Genomic DNA, 25,363 nt, shown 5'->3' on the forward strand with positions numbered 1-25,363 from the left:
CGTTGCTAGTGCTCGTTATGTTAACAGTATATGTTGTACTATTAATCATTGGTCATTGTTCGGCGTGTGGTGTCGCTTAACTACGTGTATTTCACAAATCTGCGCACTGATCTCTCGCTTAATCCTGACAGATTATGATCAGGAAACAAGTCTTTCAAAGTACATGCTATCTCGCGGTGTGTTTTACCTTCAAAAACAACCATTTGCCGCATAAACTCTTCAGGGACTATGGAAGACAACTCCATTTTAATTTACCGCAGTTCTTGCGTTGACGGAAGCCGAAAATCTCGCACGCATCGCTGCTCGCCCACTGGCCGGTAGAGGGCCAGGAACAGCAAAGAAATTGAAATAACATGTAAGTCGTTTTTCGACCATTTTCAAAAAAATGAAAATGGTTGAAACTTACCATTTTCAATTTTCAATTTTCGCAAGTAACAAAACGAACAGCGAATTCATTTTAAATTAGTTGTACATGATTTAGTATTAACGAGTTTCGATTCTCATCATTTTTGTTCTCCTTCAAATGTCAAAATTATCCTATATTTTATATTTTACAAAAATCGGAAGGAATACCATTTTTGTTATGTTAAGATAGAATAAAGTTGAAGACTTGAAGTTATTTTTATGCTTTGTTGAGAATGGCAATATCGTTTTAAAAAATGAATTAAAATCAAAATATGAAACAAGGAACGTTCAATAAAAGTAAACCTGAACTTGTGTCTTCAAATCTTATGAATGAAACAGAATCAATTGATAAAAGCTTAATTTGTGTTTAATGAAAATTGCTTTTCGGATTCAAAATATAAAGAAGGCGAAACAGAATTATGTTTCATTAATAATGAAATAGCAGAAGCTTTATTTAAAACGGGCCTTCAATCGTTTTTATTTTCAACGAAGATAAAAATGAAAAATAATTTTCGATTTGAAACATTTCAAATGTTGCTTTCTATGCCAAAAGGCTGTTTAATATTTTTGGGAATTGATTGGCCGCGAAAACCGTACCAAAAACTCGGTAAAATAAAAATTTTGTCTGCAAAAACGAATATTAAAAATTGGTTGTTATTTCATTCAAATGAAAATTGCATTTTGAAGGTGATTTCCATTTTCAATTTTCAATAAATTGGTTGGACGCTACGTACACGCATTCCGAAGGCGAGAAGTTGTGCGGCTCCGCGAAAAACACTCGTATACGATGACGTCAAACAGAGAAAAATACCATGGGATTATATATTTATCACATGAACAGTCTTCTTATATTTCTTTTGACGTAGATGGATCAAAATTATCTAACAAATTGCATGAATTTCGTCGCGATTTGTGTTTTACTTACGCGGATTGCTTTCATTTAAAGAGTAAAGCGGCCCGTCACCCTGGAGATACTTTCATTCATAAATCCTATCAAGCTGAAATTTGCTACACTGAATCACAGGCGTACGGAATGTTTCCTAGATCGTCGTCGGATGGGAAGTGACTGACACTGTACTGTGAGGCCGAAGGCCGAACCTCGGTACTGTATAACAGTACCGAGGTTCGGCCTTCGACCTCACGGTGCATGCAGTGTCCGTCACTTCCCTTCACGACGATCTAGGAAACATTCCGTACGCCTGTGCACTGAATGGTATCTCCACCAACCGGACGTACGGATTCGGTGACTTGAACGTGTCAATCATTGTCTCGCGCTGTACCGATGCCAAGGCAAGTCGGCCATCGGCGAACGTAGCTTTCACCGTGCTAGCGACGGATAGCCTTAGTATTCAGAGTTATTTAGAATATTTATAAATAGATTTATGAATTAAATGCAACGACACGATTGAAACAGTAATTCTTATTCTCAGAGATGCCGTGACTTTCAAAATATCACTCAAATTTACGACCTTTGCAAGCGCGAAAGATTCAGTTCGATGACACTCATTGTATGTTTGTGCCCACAACGCTGCCGTCACCGGTCTCTGCCGGTGCCGCGGTGTCAACTCGTCAATCCCGATCTCGGTCGTCAATGTTTTCGTCCCATGGACTTTGATGTTTGCAGTGACACATATCTCGCCCGTGAAAACAGCCTAATTTTTGTTACTTGAAGGAAACTCTGTTTTGAGTGTTGTCTGAGTCAACTTTCAAAGTACATCGGATTCTACAGCGCTGCACACAGCTCGACAGCTTGTATGTCTTCGCTACAGCCTTACGCCGCGCTGCAAGTTTGATTCCGAGCGAGAATTTACGGAATTTTTGTGCGATGAAGGAAATTTATCGTTGTTAGTCAAATGACTTTATGCTTGTGCCTCCTATGTCGCTTTCCCGAAGATTATACTGTACTCATTTATTCAGTTGAACTTACGTTGAGGTGTAGGTTTCGGTTTTATCGCCAACCGAGATCGGCAGGTACGACGTCCACGTGAGCCTACACGACTCGACTGGAGCCGCGACGTTACGACGGTATCTCCATTCTATTCTTGGGAAAAGCTATAGTTTTAGCGACTCGAAATTTCATTAGACAAATATGCCTATTTATGCTTCCATGTCTGGATTTATCGGGTCACCTTTTTGTAAAATAACGTGAGAGCTAGCACGGCATCGATCACAACAAATCGGTCTGTGTCGCGACGCCTGCATGTATGAACGGTACCATGCACGAAAAAAGTTCCGGTTGATTACGTACAACAGGGGTAATTTGGATTTCTTATCCGTCCTGTTCTACGTCACACAGGTGGGAATTCGGGCCAGTTCATGTGATACAATGTGGAAAAATCGAAAGTTTTAATAGATGTTATTTTCAACTTTCACGTAGGCATCTCAACAAAACGAGGATCCGTACGACTGCTGAACAAACTCTATGTATCGCGCGGTAACAGCATCACTCCGCCAGTAGGTGTGGGACTCAATATATACATGGTACTATAGTATACCCCATGTATCTAGTCGCAGGTGAAACACACGCGTACGTGAGCGAGGTCAATCAGAGATCAGACGATACAGAAGAGCGCGAATCATAAAGAAATTGTGTGAAAAAAGCAGTCATTTAAGTTTGTTGAAACTTGAAAAATTTTGAGTTCGGTTGAAAAATCCCAACTTCAATTAGGCCTATTTGTTTTCATGGCGCTGACGCAATGACGTAAGAACCAAAGTACCCGGATGGCCGATCAAACCCTCCTAAGATGTTTTTAAAGCAAAGCTAGTTGTTGATCTAACCCTGTCGATTTTGAAATGCGAAAATAAATTTAAAATGCAGGTCAGTAACCCGATCAAACCCTCCTATGAACAATTTATTAGATCTCACATAAAGATAATCATTAATGTGAGCTCCGGAGGAAAATCTGCTTGCAAAATTATGTAAAAGCATTGGGATAAAAATATGGAAGTTTTCGGGGGAAAGTTTGCTGTTCTTCGCTTCGAACAAATGTGAACTTTTTCTACAGCAAAGGCGACAGCGAGATGTTTCCATCCTTTTATCATTTCCCCCAGAGGTGAGAAAAATGTGTCAAATCTTGGTATAAAGCCGGTTAAAGTTTTCCAAGGCAAGATCTCGATCTGATGCATCCACCCGTATAAACAGTGCGGGAAGTCGGTATGAATAATTAGATAATAAGAATAGTTATTATTTTCGTATTTGAAAATCAAGAATGCTTCAACGGTCGGTTACGGCCAATGAAGATTTTTTCGAATTTTTGGTCCAGCTTCATATCGTAAACTATTAAACTTTTTCTGCAGAACAGAAAATCTAGACTGGCTCCCAATCGCCTGGCTTTTCTCAGCAGCTGGGTTACTGGCTTGGGGCTAAGGCGTTACCCCACGTCTACGCAACAGCTACCACTTAATACGGTCTGATGTTTAGTCCATCAATTAATTACAGTCGCAGCCAACGAACAATTAACTTTTAAAGGCGTCCTTATTATGATAAGATATATTGTGCAGGACAAGTAATGTGAACTGACTAATTTTAAGTCCAGAGGCTAATTTATTAGCTGTTCATTATTTTCCCTCCAACTGAAAATTTTTCGACTTACCCTCCTCCCCCTGCACTCAAACTTCATTTTTACCCATTCCCCACACTGTTTTGTCTGTTTCCCCTCCCCATTGTGAATTTTTGAAGCTCTCCTGCCCTGAGGCGAAAAAAAAATTGTCGATTTTCCCTGCCCTGGAAAAAATTCCCCTTTAAAGTTTATCATTCCCCTGCATATATGAAGCTCCCCTGCCTTGTGATGAAAAAACCTGTCGATTTTTCCCTGCCCTGTAAAAAAATCCCTTAATTTCCCCTTTATCAACCGATATCTGCCCTGCCGAACAAAAAAACCCTAAAATCTGCTCCATGCCAGCTAAAATATATCTCCTGCCTAAGCAATATTAAAATTTCCCCTGCCTTCAAAAAAATTCTCCCGGAATAGCTTTTTCGATGAATAGCTCCGTTGGCTGCACCATTATCTACAGGTACTGGGGTCCAACGTTTGGACGATAGAGGGCGTAAGCATGATACAGCGCGCACATGAAAACTTTACATTCCCTCCTTTGGAAGACCTAAAGCGCAGGCCATTTCCTTCATAAGCAATAATTATAACGTATTAGTCATATATCTGAATTGAGGAAGGATCGCAAAGTTTGTAAGCTATATCGTAAATCTAAACACACACCCCCCTCCCCGGGTCCACTTTATGTTAATTATTAAATCAGGTGACTGGACTGTACTGTGCGGTCAACATCCTTCATGTTGACAAGATTGCGCCATACTGATACTAGTCTGCTGCGGCTACGACGAGGAACGTAAGCAACATGCAATGATGTGAGACCAAAGACGCGTTTTTTCCAAATTATGCTCGATAACGTTGACAAAAATGTATTGCACATTGTCTCGACGTGACAAGTTTCTAAAATTGGACCATTCTGTGACGTAAACTAAAATTCAACAGGCTACTGTTCATCATAGGAGGCTAACGCGTAACGCCACAACCATTGCTTCTAACTCAAAGGGCGAACCAGCTGATCTCGATACATATTTTCTTCCCCAGTCAACGAATTTGATGTGTAGTTCATATTATTCTAGGGGCAGGACACACGCCAACAATCTGAAGTTGGCTTGTAAGAACCAGATGGACTCCATAATTGCCGTAAGTAACAAAATTTCAACACAATGAACTCATGCAAGGACTGGCGCGCTCATAAACAGCTGACTGCAAACAAAAGGAAACTTCACCTGTTTTACCATCATACAGCGTTTATGAACTCTCCCCTACTCTCTAGTTCATGTACTTACAAAACGCGTTGACGTATTTAATTGAGACTTAGTCTAACGTACCGAGGAGGGTAGGGGACATGCCATGTGATTGTGATCTTCAAAGCACGATCAATCATGTTCAGGCCATTGACTCGTGACCCAAATATCCGTGACCTTGTGAACGTCCTGCCACAGAGGTCACTCGTGTGGCAACAACAAAAGCTGCGCAGTATAAATGAAATCAGACGTTTTTGCACTGGGCAGTGACGAGCTTGGGTCTTGTTTTTTCTTCAGTGTCGAGGGGAGCAACATGACATAACGTAATTCGTGAAACTTAACTCTAAAAACGTAGTTCGTAAAACTTGCTTCTAGAAATAGGCTGCCAGAAAATAATATTGAGAGTACTTTTGATGCTTCTGCAGTTCTGGTTACCTCGACCCCTTTCTCCTTTGGTAGCCTTGACCCTTCCACCCTAGTCAATTTTGCCTCCCTCCTATTTTTCCTTCGGATTAAGGAGACAAACTAGTATCATTATCTAAATAAGAGCATTGCCAGTTTTGTTCGATGCTCAACATCATACTCCTGTGCAGTACTTTGGTAGAAGTGAGTAATACCGGGAATGCATCACAGCACACCATTCAGACCAAGCTCAGCCAGGGGCCACAGGCAGTGATAAGACATCAGCATGTTCTATCACTAAGAAATGCTTGGTTGCGGGAAAGTACATTTTGTGTACCAAAACGGCTGGATGTTTCTGGAGCAAGCATAAATCTTCACAGAAACATCATTTCTCCCTGAAAGTCACATGATATTGAAAGTATATGTTGTATAAAAGAGTGACAAGGTTGAAGTAAGTGGGGTACGAGGGTTCAATTGACCACAACCAGCAACAAGAGGGTGAATTGCTTCCATCAAACCTGGACAGGGGTCGAAGTGACCGGCTTCCTTTTGCTTAACCATATGGGTGGTTTTGGTCAAGTAAAACTATTTTAACTGGTAGCTAACTTTGTTTCAAAGAGTTAATACAGTGGTAGTCATCGCATTCAGCAACCAGCAACTGATAAATTAGTTTTTCTCTAATGAATAGTTCATAGGGCACTCGATCAAAAATTGGAAAAGGTTAATCTGCTTAACCTGTTCATCCCTATTACCTGTAAACAGGTGTTCAATCAGTACTGAGAAAAATGGGTTTGGCCAATCCATGATTGTGAAAAGGTTACATATAAATAGATGACCATCAAGAAACAAGAACTATTATATCAAATTCAAGGTAATACAGTTGACTGTTTTATGCACCATGGTCATGGTCAGGTTGTACAGGGAAATGTGTGAAGTTCTCATCTTGTCATTCTCTACTGTTACAGTCGCCTGTCTTCAAGTCATTCATAGCGGGCTCTGTCAGTGGGACTTGCTCAACTGTGTTGTTCCAGCCACTGGAGCTGCTAAAAACGAAACTTCAGGCACCAATCAAAGTCGGCCACCATGGAAACACAGGACTTGTCACAACGTTTGTCAAAGTGGTACGAAATGAAAGGATTTTGGCATTGTGGAGGGGACTGGTTCCAGTAAGTATGATGCTGCAGCTGTTTGCTTTTCACACATGGTGTACCGCTGTACAAAGGGGATTTTACATGAAATTGATAGATAGCTACAATTATGATAAATTATATATCAAAAGAAAGTTCTCTTCAAGAATAATTGATTGCATTTTGTTTGATGAAAATTGGTTCAGTACGTGCAGAGATATGTCCTGTTGAATTTGAAAAAATCAGCTTCCTATTTAGAAATTATGCCATGGTAGACACCTGTAGTTTTCATTACAACCAGGTGACCCCATATTGAACATTGTTTGAGGAAACTAGAATTGCAATTTCTAGTGCTTTTTGCAATAACTCAAGCATTTCCTATTGAAAATTGATGAAATTTGTTGTGGATATTGCTGATGAAATGTTCAATGGTTTTTAATTTTTATAAATGAAAAATATTATTTAGAATGCTGTTTACAAGGTAAACAAATAAACAATACCTGTAAACAATCAAATGATACCTGTGACATTGATCACTGTATGCATTATGTATTGTGAACATCAACAGAAATATGATAATCATATTCCATCATATATTACTTTGCATATATATGAAAAAAAGTTATTTAGATTTATGTTTACAAGGTAAACAAATAACAATACCTGTAAACAATCAAATGATACCTGTGACATTGTAGAACGTGATTTAAATTTAACAAAATATTTTTTATATTTTTTTTTAATTTGAACTTCAGAATTTTTTAAAATTTTTTTTGTGTGTGATTACAACTTTTATTAAATGATTATGAAATATGTCTGATTAATGTAGATTTTAAGTTTAACAATTACAGGTCTTTTCCAAATTGTCAAAAAAAACTTTGTTCTCAACCCTTTTTCTTTGCTGTAAAACAGCAACACGCATTTATAGTATGAACAACTGCATTAAACTGGATGCAAAATTACGCTGCCCCGGAAATACCATAGACCCTTGAAATACAAAATACAAACCAGTATGAAAACCAACTTTTCCAAAGTCCGGAACACCATCAATGAGGAAAGAACAAATTAATAATCTACGGCCTTTTTCTTCAGAGAGAACCAAAATAGTCCCCTTCTCGGGAACTACATGTAAAGATCGAAACTAAAATTTCAGTATAGTATCGTCAAAGTGCGGTGCACGTGCGTATGCCTACACACCAGTGCTGGCTTGACAACTTCTCAGTGTCTATCGAAAAATATCACCCGGAAATCAAACTACTTCGAACAAGATAACGTTTGAAAGGGTAAAGTATATAAATATATCTCTAGATCCTTGCGTTTAATAAGAAATCAGACAAATCTAGCTGCAAAATCGTGAACGTCGGAACTCAGCTTAGATCTCCTAACACAGAACATGCGGCGAAGCGCTGATTACTTGTATGTGATTCCTGGGAGTGCCCGGATGTAAAGTTGGGGTGAAACCATACTCGCTAAAAAGGGCCTTAAGCATCATTTTTCGCATCGTAAGACTCGTAATTATTGCAAAATTACAATTATTATTTATCATAAAATTAATTTTTGGGCCGAACGTATAAGGAAATCAAGATTTTCTTTCAAAAAAACCACAAACAAAACACAAAGTTTGATCATTGATTGAGTTTTTCTCGTCCGATTTTAACGTTCGCCCCCTCAAAATGAAGCCCATGATCTCGTCTTTCGTACCACCCCTAAAAAATAGTGATGCGATCGGAATAAGTCATGCGGAGAGCCTATCAAAGAGGTATATATTCGATCTCTTTCGCGGGACATTTGAGATCACGGCACAACACTCATAATGGACGCCAAAATCGCCGGTACGCGTGAGTTTGTAGTCGTGCTGCTTTGCCATTTATCGCAGTACAAAAGTGAAAATTTTCCAAAATGAAGTTAAAATAATAATCTTCAACACTACAGTTTCACTTTCTCTGATTATTTGGTCTATTTAAGAATTAACACGAAAGTTCAGACTAGACCTGCATTGAACGCGTACGTTCAACACGAATGTCAGTGACCTAAAATCCCTAACTGTACAAAGGTGATGTCAGCTGACTATAGTTTACCATTGGTTGCTATTGATAAACATTTTCCTGACCTTTTAACAATGACCAGATCATACTTTTGAAAATCCTGTTTCATTTATCTTGTTCCCTCATATACACAAGATTCTGAACATCTGGTTTTAAAAGAAGTCTCACAAAGGCAGAGGACACAGTTACTTGTGAACAGAAGTAAATTCATTCAAAATACATTCATGCAAATTATAAAAAGGAATCACTCAATGCTAAATGAAACATTTAGTTCCCCCCCAGTATATTCTGTCGGTATCTGAAATAACCTCTGTACACAGGGATTCCTTTATAAAAAAAGTTTCACATTCCATTAGCCAGTATCTTATCTTTTGAAATTGGCATTGTATTAATCTTCTTCCTGTTAAGGGTCACATGCTGGTATCAGGTCATGTCTGACAAAACCCAATGTCAATAATTTCCCATAAAAAGCCATTGTTTGAATTGACTTTTTGAAGACAGTTAGGAAAATGTAAATTTTACTGAGTGATTTCTCTTGACACTACACAGTTCAATTCAGCAATCGTTACTATAATTTGACCTGATAGCTTGTGTAACAGACAGTCTTTTTAGCTATTTTAATTTTATTCCAATTTTCCGTCACTTGACTTTAAAAAAGTCTGTTGAGTGACTGCAGTAGCCTCATCTCAGATTCAAGAGAATCTATCATGTTTAGCACTTCTTGATTAATGAAAGGTATACATTAGTATCATTTTGAACAGTATGAGAAACATTCATGACGTTACACTCCATTATATAACCTTTTAAAGAAACCACTGAATGCTTGTCTCTCATATGCATTTCAATAAAGCAATACACAAAAGTTGTCCCTGTCATGAGTTTAATGTTTTGTCTTGAAGTACACAGCCTAGCTGCAGCATGCCTGGTACTGCAGTTTATAATCATAAAAAAACTCAATGAATGTCTTTTTTTTCAACCAGTACCATTACATTAAGTGCAAAATATTTGGTTTGCTTTTTTGGTTGGTTACAAAGCCTGTCAGTTTTTGAAGTTACAAGAAGTCATCTTAGTTTCTTTGTGAAAGTATCAGCTATTTGGATTTGCAACTTCACAAAGTTGTAACGGAAGAGATGCTAGTAACAATACAGAGTCATTTAAGATATTTTATATATTTTTTCCATCAGTCCATCGTCAGGTGTGTGCCTGGAGTTGGCATGTACTTCTGCTCTCTCTACTGGTTGAAGACCGCAACAGGGTAAGTTTTTACAATTCGGTGTGTCTTGTTTAGTTATTTATTTCATTTGTTTACTCAGTTTTATTTTCCAAACTGTACAACTACCACAAAGAAGGAAACTGTAGAATAATCAAGCACTTGCATGTTGAGTGTTTATTGAAGAGTGAATTGCAACCTTAAAAAGTCACTGGAAGATGATGATAGTTGATCGGCAGTGCAGGTGCATTTTAATATTCCATGTACTCACATTTTGCAGGCTGCCAAGATAACCAGGATCTCCAGCTCCGTACTGACTTACTATTGTGTCAATATGTCATTTATTGTCAAGTTTAGTCACTTGGTTGGGGTTTTTACCTGCATTGCACGTAAATGTTGGGACACTGCCCAACATAGAGCAATTTGCAGTTGTATTAGACTGTAATTGACAGTTGTTTGTAGCAAGATTCAACTATATCTGAATTAAAAGAAATACATGCATGCAATAATGGTGTCAATACATGCCAAATATCAGTACATAATAGAACAAAATATGCCATACACAGAAATATCAGTCCCTTCTATATATCACACTCTAGTATGGTATAAGAATGTACCATATTTTACTCATGCACAGTTTGGAAATTTAAAGTTCAATTTTCTTGTTTTGTCTGCATGTGGGTTATACCTTGTTATCATTTCATTGACAAAATTTCATTGCTTTTCAAGCAAGGATGTGACCTTGCCAATTATTAACATGACACAAGTGTTGTCAAAGTCATATTATTTCATGCAAACTCAATATGAAGGTTACATTACTTGTAAGACCTTGAATTTATGTCATGATGCATAGCTGTATATCAGCTGATCAAAAAATCAAGTTGTTAGAAGTGTGTGTTGTGGCCTTAGTAAAACAAATGCTTACACACACCAACGGAGTTTTCATATTTTATGTGGAGTCCATAGGTGTAGTTTACACTTCAAAATTATGGCTGGTTCTGAATCCTAAGTGGGGCTAATTTTTATGCTGACATAGTGTAACCAATGTGGACATTCAGCGCCAGACTAGGGTTGGACATTTTGTTCTAGTTGAAAGGGGGTGGGGGCGCCTAGATCCTGTGTAAAATGTGAGTCGGACTGAATTTGCATGTGTGAACACTTAACACGAGACCTGGTCCAAGTTGACACACTGTCACAGTTGATTTTGGCAAGGCCTTGCTCTGCACTGGTTCATTCTCCACCACTGACAGAACTCAATTCTGTCAGCTACACTCAGTCATGACAATTTGAAGTCGTTTTAGATGGTAAAAATGGCAATTGGTGGTCTTTAGTTATTAGTCCTTCTTGTGCATAAAAACTTTTTAAAAATGCATGGAACAGTATAAACATTTTTATATCAGAGGTCTCAAGGACTGAATTTATACCACTCTATTTTTACATTGCAATCAAATCTGAATGAAAACTAAATCTGTTCCCTTGTCTGGTGCTTGTCCAGATTTATTCAGTTTGGACAAGACCCTGGTAGTCTGAACGTAATCTACAAAAAACAATTTGTCAGCAAATACTGAATATGTCAAAATCATTGTTTATGGATGGAATTTGTGTCGGTTAGATAAGTTTTGTTTATTTTGGCTTAATATTGCATTAGATATGCCTGATGCTGATCTTTAACTCCTACTCTGTATATGTATCAACAGGTACACTGACCCTACACCATTGCAAGCAGTGTGTCTGGGTGCAGGTTCAAGGTGTGTAGCTGGTCTGGCACTGCTACCCATCACCGTGGTCAAGACCAGGTATGAGGTAAGGAAACATCTACTTCAATTTCTACATCTGTGTGGAAATATAGCAGCATTGTGTTTGTAATAATTTTCACATCTTATTTTGATGCCAACAATCAATATTTACCTTGAAATTATGGACAAATTGTGCAAAATAGGAGGAAAAAAAGACAGCTTGAAGGCATGACCTTCAAAATCCAGTGTTCCGATTGTGGACACACTCAAGGGTGTGTTTATAGCTCTAATTTATACTAGTCTAGGGAGTCCACAAGAAACAAGGTGCATGCTACTACTCTGTAGCGCAATGTAAGCTCACAGGTTAAAGGCAGAGTCTCCCTTTAAAAGGACGTCAAGGTATGGCTGCGTTCACTGTGTAAGTGGACACCAAACAGGCAACACGCGGGACACAGCTCTAGAAAATGCCACTTTTTAGTTTTCCCCGGCCGCAAAAACACAGACAGACTGCCAAGCGGTCAGCGTGAAGTTGCTGCCGATCGAACTCTGTGGTTGTATTCAAAGTTTAACGCGACTGGAAGACATTTTTTAGGAAATTTGAGCGTTTGTGGTGGGGAATCAATGACCGTTGGCGATTTGAACCGACCGTCAATCAAAAGCTTGCATAAACTCTGTTTGCAGGATTAGCAAAATGTGACAAAAGGTTGAGATCAGTTTGTGTAATTAATGTTATAGAAATCAAACATCATACTGGCCATGTGTTTGACTGGGAGGAGAACTCCACTAATGCGAGAACCTGGGATTGAAAAGTGCGGCTTTAAAGGCAGATGGGGTCGTCCCATCCCAAAGCAGCTTCGTATAAACAAAGGGAGGCACAAGTTTATTTGGCAAAGTCTCACAGTGATTGGATGGCTACAAACCTGGTGAACTATGAACATGCATCAAATGCTGAATTTGCTTCACATCTGCTCAACATTCATCAACAATTTCTGGATAGAGGCAATGTTTACCAAAAGAAAGTCAGGCAGCAGCAGACCAGATGAGCCACTCCGTTTAAAGCATGTCCATACTCCCCAGCTCAGAGTACAAGGGTGCTACTGATGAAGGAAACTTTTGACCATTAAAGCCCCAGTAGCTGCGAATGTGTAATAAACGGGTCTCAAAATATCCTCCGTTTTCCAAGAGTTTTCTTTGAATAAGACCCATTAGAAACTGAAAAAGTGTATAACACTGTCATAGATATCAAAAGCAGCACGTAAATTCATGTGTTTTGCATTCAAGTTAATGGCATCACACTTGTTTCTTTTATGATCAAGATGTGTACGTACAAGAAATACTGCATTTTTGTACTTTTCCATTGGGGCCCCATTTCATGAGTGCAGCACGTTTTTATTATTTTATTTAACTTGTGAAAACGCGTAGGCATGGTCCAAATCAGCGAACAGTGATACTTCTATACATGTCCTTCAGTTAGCACATTTACACAAACCAAGTTTGGTTTGAACATGAAATCATGAAAATAATGCATAAAATTCACAGCTATGGGAGCTTTAAGGTTCACTGGGCCTTTGAAATTCAAATGCTCTGTAAAAAACACCACTTTTTCATCAATTTTACAAGATCCCCCACACAAGTGAAAGGTCAAACATTAACCGTTAGTAAGTATTAAAATAATTGCATGACAGATGTTACAAAAATGGCAGTGGCACTTTAAAGAGGGATGTATTAACAAAAAAGTTTCACAGATTTATACTCCGTCATTTGGTGTCATTTGTGCCAGTGCACCCTCTAAAAGCCAAACTGATGTGACTCTGACTGGATAGAGTTGGCCTTGATCTCAGGAATTATCACATTTAGAGCTTCTGCAGATGCAAAGAAAAATGCAAAAAATTCCTAAATTGGCAGACTCGAAGATATCAGAATTGTTGTCAGCTAGAGAGTACCGTATGCTGATTTGTGCACAAGAAGTCCTACACATTCATACACCATCATTTTGTATCATGTTGTCTGGTACAATTACAAACATTGATTTGAACTTGTGAACTATGGAATTGTCTTCATTCTTGCTCATGTTGTCAAACAGACAGTACAAAACTTAGTTGATGTGATAATTTGTCTTTGAGGGTTTATTCAATGATAGCTTAGAAATAGCTGTCATTTTTATTACTGTGTTTTGCCTTTTTTAGGCTGAGTTTTTGTGACGAATTGTCACTTTGTAACTTTACACTGCAACATATGAAGTGACAGAGGTAGCTAGCAAGCATAATCTTTCAGCAAGATTTTTAGTGAGAATCTGTTTTGAAGTTTATTCTAATGAGTAAAGTTTTTAAAAAATGAGCAACTTGTAGGTTTTCCTGTCAATTTGGGAAAGTGTGAGATGAATGCTGTTCATATCAGCTTGGCTTCTAAACAAAAGAGTCATACCTCTAGATGAAGTTCAGTGTTTGAGAATTTATTAGTACCAATGATGCAATGATATAATTTATGAATTCTACTCTAGGCAAGTATGACCAGTCATTACTTTGTTGTGAGCGCTCCTCACACTGTCCTGGAATCATGCAATATTCAATTTTCCTTTCCCATCTAAACGACCTGTCTCTTTTTTTCAAATCATAGAGCGGCCGTTTCAACTACAAGGGCGTCACTGGAGCCATCAAGCACATTTACACTCATGAAGGTGCCAGAGGTAAGGTGTTGAAATCTGTGATTTCTTGACATCTACAAAATATGCATGTATGACAATCCCCACAAACTACATCTACAACTCAGTGAGTGTCAACATAACATGATACATGTAAATACAGGTAAGGGAGGAGGTCATTTTCAAACAGGCGGTACCTCGCGCGGATTCCGGGGTATCCCGCTCATACGTTTACCTCGGTGATTACCGCACCTCAGGTGCCGTGAATATTCATGACGAACTCATTACCGCAGGCTGGAGTTGGGCCATTCACACCTTTATTTTAGTCCCTTTTCCTCTAATGATCGAGGTATCTCGCGGCATTAAAACGTCCGCGGTAAGTCCGCGGGAATTAAAAAGCTGGGAGGGGTGACGGCTGTGCTGCAGTTTACCATGGAGGTAGTGATTTTTTTCCTTCTTTGCGCGATACTTGGAGGGACGTGCTGGTTATTTTTAGCCGCAGACGTTCAACACTCGTCGAACGGTCTCAAATTTCAAAACAAAAGATCAAAGGTCAAAGGGTTGAAAACTTGTAGCAATTTTTACTGCCATCTATCATTTTCGCCTAGAAATTACTATCGTAACTGATCATATATTACCCACCACATTTCACGGAAATGCTCAATCAAGTGTTAAATAAAATTTTCAATAAAATATTAACTGAAGCAAAACAATGGATTGAAGCTCTGTATTCAAGATTTTACAGAACAAGGTAGGTATGCTCCAGGTTTTAAACGTTGAGCAAACAGAAAAATGTGTTTTACAAAAATAACCTCGAAATATTTTATTTTCTAATTGGAAATTAGTGTTTTTTACGTTGTTTGCATCGTAGTTTTCCAAGTATGATTAAGAAATTTAACATACCAGCTAGCGTGACTGCCTTGAAATTTATTTACGGATCTGGTCGAGAGCAATTCAAATAATTTACTGATTCTATGCATAAAATTTGACAAGCTCTGCAAAATGCCGCAGTGGCAAACTGATCAAAATCATGATCGCTCATGCTGTAATGCTGCCAGCTGACTGATGTCAACAGTAGACAAACATGTTTAATACGTATGCTTTGCCTATGACAAGTATTTAACGTCAGTTTTCAGGGTAATGTCATTATTAGGGCAAAATTCGAACGCTGACATGCTCCCGATTTCTATATTTGCGGAATTTCCGAAGGTTTCAAGCAATTTAAGGGCTTTTCTGTGTCCGATCTCCCTGAACTTGCATTTGATTTCATCATGTTGAATAACGCTTCACCGTCTATGTAGTGATTTATTTTCGATGTCTTTCTGCTCCTGGTCGTTTCTGAATCCTATGTGCGTTTTTTTAGATTCCCTCGCAAATACGCTCCGATACATATTTATTCTGTCTGAAATAGTGGGCCCGAACACGGCCTTCTAGACTATCTTACGACCAAAGGAAGTGTATTGTTTGCACGCTTCCTCTCGATCAGACATAAGGCAAGCTAAATATTCTGATAACAACGGAACGGGACTTGTTTTAGTTGATATATTACGACAAATGGTGACGAAATTTGAAGTATCAACGAAGGGTCCCGCACAACTATCGCAACATGCTGCCGACGCGTCTCACTGAACAACAATAACTGCCCTGGCACGAACAGTTCAGACAATGCAATCGCGATATCGGTGAACCTGTTGCTATCAGTGTAGTACTTGTACCGCTATCAGCGAAAGTGTATACTGGGAATCGCTCTCGAGGTCAACCGGTAACCTTGCTTTCCCGACTACAGTCCGAATTATTCCGACGTTCACGTCGGGTATAGCTTACCATAGGACTAACAATACGCCCACGAATAGCCGACCATTTCCGAATGAAGCCGACGTTTGTTTCGCTCAAACACGGAAGAGAAAGTCTACGTGTCTTTGGAAAATCGGAAAGAAAGAACCGAAAACTCTCATTCATCAGATCGTACGCTGTTTGACGGACCCACGCGTCCGCTAAAAAGGGAGAGTGACGCACTGAGTGTGGAAGTCAATAAAGTTGCTTCCACACATTTGATATTTGACAAACTGTTAACGATGTTATAGGTGTGACCGGCGTTTATCCCGTTTTGAACAAAAAACAAATGAAAGTGTTACATTGTCAAACAATAAATATGCTGAAGAAGACAGGCCACCTGACAACGCCGGGGGGGGGGGGGGGGGGGGGGGGGGGGTAGTCGGCTGAACGCAAAGATGATAATCATTGTAAGGTTTCATTCATTTTTTTTCTGAGGAATGATGCTGAAGCATTCACAGTATTTTGACTGTCATGAAGGCAGTATCCAAAGACTCGGGGCGTTTAAACAGAATGTAGGCTACAATTGATTAATTGAGACTATTCAACGTATGTCGCTTCTAAACACTGGCAATGCACTAATGCAGACTTCGTGCGTAGTATTGTAGACATCAGTGATACAAATTAGTGTTGCAGGGTTGACGAGTTCAACGCCCTCTCCGCAGTCAGTCTCACGTTCAACAGAGAAAAGTCGATTTCACATGTCCCCTGATGATGCAGTGCCTCGCGAGGCCTGTGTGTTGAACCAGAAAAAAAGACAGAGTTGAAACGACCGCCACAACGAGCCAGCATCACCAGATGTTGAAACGGTTATAACGCGGCCCAAATTCCAGTTAAACTTACCGAATAAACGAGACAAGAACTTGTCTAATTTAAAAGCAAATGCACAAAGTGGGCAGGTTTTCGCGAAGCTCGACGGCAAAATCTATGAGGACACATATCCACGGTTTAATAGTTCAGCCATGTATCTGATAAGTTAAAAAAAATGACGTCGCTACCATAACAGTACAGCACTACAACATTTAATAATTACACTACCGTCAAATAACATCAGCAGATAGTCAAAATAACCAATATTTGTCGCGATATTTTCGGATCTTACGACCAACCAGAGGAGATCTGGGGTTGTCCTGTCTTGACCTCGGAATTGCAGCGGAAATATTTCCCAACCCCGATGTCGCCGTCACACGTAGTCAAAAACCGTCTGTTCGCATCTAGTCTCGTGCCAAATAAAATATGTCGCTAAGTTTCGATGAAGTTTAAGCTGCGAAATTGTCATTTTAACATTTGTTGTAGATCGCTGGCTGATCCGGATATCGGGGTTTTCTCTCTCTCTTTTTGTTGCAAGTGCAACACATCGGCATCGTGAAGCAACACACAGAGCACCTACGGTTTATTTGACGGGATCACAGAAAACTGATTACATAATTACTTCGAGTGGCATCTAAATACAACCCCGTGAATCTTTGAATAACATCGGGATGTGTAGAAACATAAACAGATCGAACGGGATCGGGGTCGGGAAGCTGAGTTGTCGGATCGAAGGAACGTACATTCAAAGTTCAAAGTTCGTGCATGTCTTTTTTTTTTATACCACGTCGCACGCTCCCGATTCTGAGAAATTTTCTTGGGACCATACTTCTATCACAACATGTTCCTCACCACCCAAACAAGCTTCTGTGTTCAAATTTTTGAAAGGGAAAAAGATGCTACGATCTCGGGTGTTCAAATAAATAACCAATGTTTGTCTACCTTGTTTATAACATAATAAAGTTGGTAAGCTTATGCATTACTAAAACCATGACGTAAAGTTTCGCACTGGGGAAAATTTTTAATGTAAGCTGTAGTTTTATTATTGCTTCAGAACTTAAATATTGTTCAACAAATAGACCTTTAGCTGTAAGAAAGAAAACATACTTACATTACCAGCATTTTTACGTCAAGTTATACCATGGTCTCTTTCTTTTCAACATCACGTTTCTTTGTGATCAGTGATGTCATTTTTATTTTAGAAATATGATCAACTGCCCGATGTTACAGTCGGGAAATAGTACAGTTTTAAAACTGCGTGCATCTTTCCAATCGGCGTACACATTATTGGTGGAACCGAAAATATTTACATTAAAGACTTCCGCATGCCCTTGGATCACCATATCTGTACATGCAATGCTACATTGTTGCAGAAGTTTTTTTTGCACATTTTTGTGTGCGTGTTTGTTGCAATTTTTCTAGGTCGCTTCGACAGACAGTACGTATTGAAAAGTCCCGAGCGCGATTTCTAATTTAAGAACGCGTTTTAGGAAGCGCCAGATGACCGTTGTAGGATCCCAGGAGGGCATGCAATCTGATTCGTTCAACAATAGACACTAATGTCACTCAACCTAAATTGCGGTCGACCTCTTCAGACCCCGTAAAAGCCATAATACTGATATGACAAGTTGAACACTGTCAGATGACCGTGTGCGAGTCCTTGCTCTTTCGCTTGACTTGTCACACATCGGCGTTACTGTCGGCAAGATCAGAAGACTACGTCACAAGCTTTAATGACGTGCCAAACGGTGCGGTTTTCCGCGGGACAATTTATGCATGCGAACTCATTACAGTTATGCTCAACGGAAAGTAGACGATGAGATTAAATGATACCTTACTCAATTACTAATTTACATCAGACACTTTATTTCTAAAACTACACTAGTACCTCACAATATTGCTTGCGAGCGGCAAGTTCTCAAAGACAAGAATAACAAATACCAGACCTAAATGATTCCTTAACATAACAGTCGCTTGCCTGCTTCTCTGCCGACATTTCAGCAAGAACTACAGTTGTCTTTTTGTCGCTGTGTAATTAGTATCGTGGTATAAGATTACGGCAATAAACCAGTGGAAAGAGATAAGGCACTCATGTCGGCAGAGAAGCAGGCAAGCGACTGTTATGTTAAGGAATCATTTAGGTCTGGTATTTGTTATTCTTGTCTTTGAGAACTTGCCGCTCGCAAGCAATATTGTGAGGTACTAGTGTAGTTTTAGAAATAAAGTGTCTGATGTAAATTAGTAATTGAGTAAGGTATCATTTAATCTCATCGTCTACTTTCCGTTGAGCATAACTGTAAAAGGCGCTAACTGCTTTACCTCACGTCCCGGCAGGGTAAGAGGGACACCGCGGACTCCGCGCGAGGTACCGCCTGTTTGAAAATGACCTCCTCCCTAACAGGACAAGAATCCTGTACCTCTCTTGGGAATACAGTGGTGTAGTCTTTTCTTCACCAAAAGTGACGGTAAAATTTGTAACCGTCAATGAAATTCAAAGGCTGTCTGCAATGTTTTATTTACAGTGGGAAGAAGACTTTGAGATGAGTACCGTAACTGTCTTGGGAAAGGGAAAGAGCTGAATAATAACGCAAGATGCCGTAAATAACTTAGACAGGCTGTGTTTTTCCATTGTATACCATCATACTAAACAGAGCCATTTAGTCATGACTGTTATGACTATTCATGTTGTAGTAAAAAAAAGTCTCTAATCTGTTGACACAATCCACAGGATACTGAAAAACCTGCCGATGCAATACATACCACACATGACATGAAGGATACCCTGTGTGCTTGATTTTGTACAGGTATTCAATTATTAACACGAAAAGGCAGCAGGTTTGTAGCTCAATGTCATACAATACCATTTTGTACATTGACAGGTCTCTACAGTGGAATGACAGCCACTCTGTTGAGAGATGTACCGTTTTCAGGCCTCTATCTTATGTTTTATCTCCAGACGAAAAAGCTTGTCACTCCAGGTAACAGCAAAATGTGTCTTTCTTTCAAATTGTGATGTTTTACCCATACAGTGTGTCCCCGTGTGAGTCCATAGTTCACATATGGTTCCCGTGAACCCTCAAGAATCCAGGGGTAGATGGATCAATCCATGTGTGCCACTTTCTTCATTTCAAAAGTTTCACAAAAAGCGTCAGAATGTTTGTATGTAGCTTGATCTAACTGCTTTATCATTGAGTGCCTTTGTCTTGAGTTTTGCTGTGCGACTCGCAGCGATTTCGAAGCTGTTATCCAATTGGGTGGCTGAATCTTACCAATATAATGAAAACAATACAAATAGACTCCCTAAGTGGCTGTGAATAGTGACAATCGACCAATCAGATATAACCTTGCAAACACGCTGCGAGTCAGTCTTGAGTTTTGCTGTGCAGGAAAAACAGGAATCTTAATAAGGTGTTCTCAAGAAGAAGAATACAAATGTTGCTTGAGACCATATAAGGGCATTGGTGTCGTGATAATATTACCAACTGTCTCTGTCATATGTCAATATTTACACCTACGTACTTCCACTTGTACTGGCTGGGACCTTGATATTTTTGCACAGTATCACAAGGTGTGAATCCGACAAAAATGACCATGATATTTAGTAGGACACTAGAAAGTGTGTCCTCCCAATTTTCTGTTTCGGTTTCATCCACGCATCTCTTCATTTGGTGTCATCCAGTCCTGTTAGTTTTAAGGAATTTCTCACATATTCCAAAATTTCTTTTTTTGACTCAACAGACCAATTTTCAAATCGTGCAATTCCGTTGGTACATTTTGGCTGTGGCATTGTTGCCGGCATCTTGGCATCAGGTCTCACACAGCCAGCTGACGTCGTCAAAACCCACATGCAGCTCTACCCTTCAAAATACAGAGGAACCATCCATGCCACCAAAGCAATCATTCAGGTAGTGAGCAAGTCTGTGTCAGGAATGGGCCATTAGATCTTGATGGGGGAGGTCAAAGTTAGAAAAGTATGTCCTTGAGGGACATCATTTGAAAGAATCATGAGACTTGTTGCCTTTACAAAATAGTATTCATGAAACAGGAAAGCAAAAAGGACAAAGTGATATGCTTCTTGCTACTTAAAAGAAATTCAAATTTTTGAAGGGAAAAAATTGTATATCCCAATATTCTGACTACCACTGTCCCCCCATGAGTGAATGGTCCTTCCTCAAAGTTGTCTAGCATTTTTCATCTCATCTTCAACTTGCAAAATTTCCTGCAGTGCCTTTGAATTACTTCGGATTCAAGCCTGTGTCGTCGAACCTTGAATAGGAGAATGCTGACAATCCAGTAGCTGAGGATAAAAGCTGATGTATTCTTATATTTTGATGAAATATTTGTCAGCATTCTGTTAGTGTTAGAATGGCTCACAATAACACTGTAATCAATTGCTATTCTGTTTCACCTGAAACTTTCAGGCTGTAGTGTTTCCTTTTGATGAATATAAGCAAAACTGAAGTCAGCTCTTCATCTTCTTCAGAGCTCCGTACCCGAGAGCCATTACATGTAAAAGATACATACACAAATTTTGTCAGTATTGCATGCACAGCAATTGTTCGACCTTGTCGTGTGAACCGTGAATAAACATCTTTTAGTGTTCATAGTAATGCTAGCATTCATTTATTAAGCTGTATTTTGGTAGTTCTTGTGTAATTTCCAAAAGGTAAAAAATGCAGACCAAAATTTATTTTTGCATCTTAATGAGAGAATAATGTCAGCCCTTTTCTTAGTGCTTGTGCAAGAGTTTGAAAGCTGATAAATGTCAATAGTTCCCATTGATATGCTCAAACATTTGAAGCAATGGCAAATATGTTACCAAACTTTTCTTGCCATTTACCAGTGTTTTCAAACATTAGCAAAAAAACTGGAATCAATATTATCATAGGGGATATGTAAATATTCACATGTCATAAAAGGCACTTTAAAGATAAGAAAATACTGCTATAGAGAAAATTAGACCCACAATTCAACAAGCATGTCTTCATTAATATTTGCCATTCCCTTGTTTCCAGATGCATGGCCCAAAGGGTCTGTTTCGAGGTATGGTGCCGAGGTGTTTGAGAAGGACCCTGATGGCTGCCATGGCGTGGACGGTCTATGAACAGGTAAGTCTATGGTGAAGAGTGTAAGATCCCATTGTATCTCTTTGATACTAATTTTCTATAACCAGGGATGCCCATATAGCACTTTCTGTCTGTACTGAGCCAAATCAAGTTTCAAAGTATATTTGTATAGGGCAGTCTGCATGTAAAGTTGACCAGTGTCACATTTGAAAAGCAAAACAACCACAAACCTAGAACTGGAGAACTTGTACTGTTATTTGAAAACCATTGACCGTAGCGTAAACATGGAAAATTATGTACATAGTCAAAAACATAGGCAGGTCACTTCATCCTACTGTATAGTATTCGCAATGCACGTGAAATCTATGGACAAGGGAAGACATGCTTGCCTAATTTACCATATTGTTTTGCCAGATCAGAATTTCTATACCCTGATTTGTTGCAGGCAATGAAGATGTTTGGCCTGAAGTGACCTGGACAAGAATCTGATGACCAGTGTAACTTGTATAATCAGAATTGTCCAAGACATTATCTACAGTCCCTGAGAAAAACGTAGGCCAGTGTTATCAACACAATGGACATATCTGGTGATGCAACACCTAAGCATGATGGATCGTCTCAAACACTTTGGATATGCGTTACCATGTAAATATCAGTGAGAGTACTGTATTAATTGATGTAGCTGTTACGATATAAATACCTACGTGTTTGGACAAAGTCCCATGTGACTGACATGGGTGAATTTCAGCAATACTGTTTTCCTTTCACCGTTACGTGTTCAGGACAATATGTGCGGTGGAGTAAATTTGAAGACTTGACTGAGCTTCAGTTTTTTTAGCTTTATGAAATTACTATGCTGCATTTATGCCATTATGTTCAAGGAGAACTCTTTAGTGTCGCTGCTTGACTTTAAAATAGAACAATCGTGAATCACGGCATCTGTATTGTGACACTGTTACGGAGAGATGCCAACGCACAAACATGAATATAATCACAGATAACTCCGTCATCTATGAGGAAATTAAAAAAATCATGACAACATGTTACCTCACAAAGTTTATCCAGTTTTAGATTGAATATACCGGTATTGACTGTGTACTGGTATGATACATCCCATACTCTGATTGTGTTACATTGTCTACCAGATATTCATGTTCCTCTTTCAAATCATATTTTTCTTACAACCTTGTGGACTTACCCCAAATGTGCAGCTGTTTTATATATGTGTCATATACTGTAGCTCCACAAGAGAGTGGTACTGCCGATAAATAGTTTACTCAGAAAGGAGTGAAGAATGCGTAATGGGCAGACCAGAGTTGTCAACTGGGAAAAAGTCACTGAAAATGAAGAATTTATCTGAATTAAGAAGTGTCAAAACCTCATATACTATGAAGTTATTGTGAAATTCCTAACAAAGACATATAAACGGTGATGATCTGACAACAGATATTGAAGAATTTCCCATGAAAATGATGACCTATCTCAGTAGTCATACCATGCAAATTTAAAACTTCATTAACATCACCCTTATGGGGATGATTGACGATCAGTGGACACGCCTTTGTTTGCAAACTAAAAGGGGTTTTCTTAGGGGGCTCTAAATAATACTAATGGTGTGGGTGGACTCCCTATATTACTAACAATTCAAACAAAATTTCTCTGTGTCCACTAATCTTCAGTCTTGCCACCTTATGATGTATTCATCTGTATCTTTGTTCCGTCTGCATAATACAGTTTGTTGTTCCAAGTTTAAAGTCATGTTGAAAATAACTTGCATTCAACTTCCACTTTTATCGTCTAATGTCCAACTCCAGTGTCTGCAACTGAATCTTAGTTCAGAAGAGAACTCGCATATCAACAAGAAGACTGCAGGTTGTATACAAACATCGCCTAACTAAATGAATATCTTGTCTATCAACATGCTTTGGGGAGGACGATGTATTTGCTCTACAGAGCAAAAATGATGAGAAAATTCACAATATTGCAGCTACAGTCCCTTTATAAAAGGTGCCTCTAAAAATGAAAGAAATCATCTAATTTGGAAGTTTTTGTGAATGTGGTATTTGCGAATTTCAATTATCGTCACCTATGTTGAAGCCTTCAGATAGTGTGTGCAGAAGTCAACTTATGATAGGTTCTTCATTTTAAATATCTTTCTCCCAGTTTACATTTTTCAATGAATTGCCAGTGTGTTGGTTTATCTCCTCATTTTATGTGGAATTCAATTCCAGATGTTATTTTACTTATTTTATTTCATGGAAGAGAGAAATCTGATGCAAAAATGGGAAGCATTTTCTTAGTGAAGGGGTAGGAGGGGGGAGGTGTGGTAAAGTTTTGTATTGGAGGCGTTAGAATGAAGTGTGTCAAAGGCCAAGATGGCCTTTCTAATGTGAAGCAAAGCACGTTAAGAAAGTCAATGTCTTGCATTTCAAAGATAATTTTCTGAGGATTTAAAAAACAAAGATGCTGCAGTTTTCTGAAAATTACACCTGCATTTTACTTCAGGGCAGAATGCCATCTCTGGGTGAAAGAAACAGTTCAAATTAAATGCTTGATAATTCATTCAATGACCTATGAGGTTTCTGATGGTTGTCTACTCATTACCTTGCCATGATGTAGTGCTGCTATGAAAAAAGTAAACCTCTGCTTAAGTATTTCTGTAACAGATTCAATAAACAATGTTGTATTTTTATTTCCTGAACCACAAACGTACAATAAACTTAACTCAGCCAATGTATAATGCATATCAATTGTTTTCTCTTGTACTGGTGACCATCATGCAAGTTGGTAGTGTCAAAAAATCTTCAGTCTGATAGACACAAACCAGAGAGACGGGGTTTGATTGTTAATAGTGCCTTACACTGCAAGCATTGCATTTCACATTCCCATTTTGGTATAATTACCTGATGGAATGCATGAAATGTTCAACACTTACTAGCTCTTTGTTTGAAATTATTAGAGCATTAGTCCAGTCAATCTACGAGATTTTGGCACCTAACCCACCACAAATTGCAACAGAATTTTTTCTTCAGAATGCATTTCAGAGAGGTACCCTGAACAACATATTAAAAGTTTACTCGAATCCACCTTGGGGAAATATGTCTAATTTGCATAAATCAAATATGGCTGCCAGCCATCCGACAAAATAGCATAATTGACCATATATCACATATTAAACAAGCTATTTCAGTGATTTCGAAGTCTGACACTAGCTATTTGGCTCAGAGAATCATTTTGGAGGTATAATGTTTCATATAGGCATTTCATTAATTTGCATAATTCCAATATGGCGGCCA

The 25,363-nt window shown here is 38.8% G+C and overlaps 1 protein-coding gene across 1 annotated transcript; it reads left to right on the top strand.

Moving 5' to 3' along the window:
• The first annotated feature begins 4,672 nt into the window (after positions 1-4,672).
• Positions 4,673-24,807, top strand: LOC139151119 (mitochondrial glycine transporter B-like). Its single transcript, XM_070723673.1, has 9 exons — positions 4,673-5,093; positions 6,565-6,765; positions 9,956-10,026; positions 11,679-11,784; positions 14,334-14,403; positions 19,881-19,979; positions 20,740-20,906; positions 22,017-22,109; positions 22,513-24,807. The coding sequence occupies exons 1-9, from the start codon at positions 5,007-5,009 to the stop codon at positions 22,537-22,539; spliced, it is 921 nt and encodes a 306-aa protein (XP_070579774.1). The 5' UTR covers positions 4,673-5,006; the 3' UTR covers positions 22,540-24,807.
• The last annotated feature ends 556 nt before the right edge of the window (positions 24,808-25,363 follow it).

This window comes from Ptychodera flava, chromosome 15, assembly GCF_041260155.1.
Source record: "Ptychodera flava strain L36383 chromosome 15, AS_Pfla_20210202, whole genome shotgun sequence".
NCBI lineage: Eukaryota > Metazoa > Hemichordata > Enteropneusta > Ptychoderidae > Ptychodera > Ptychodera flava.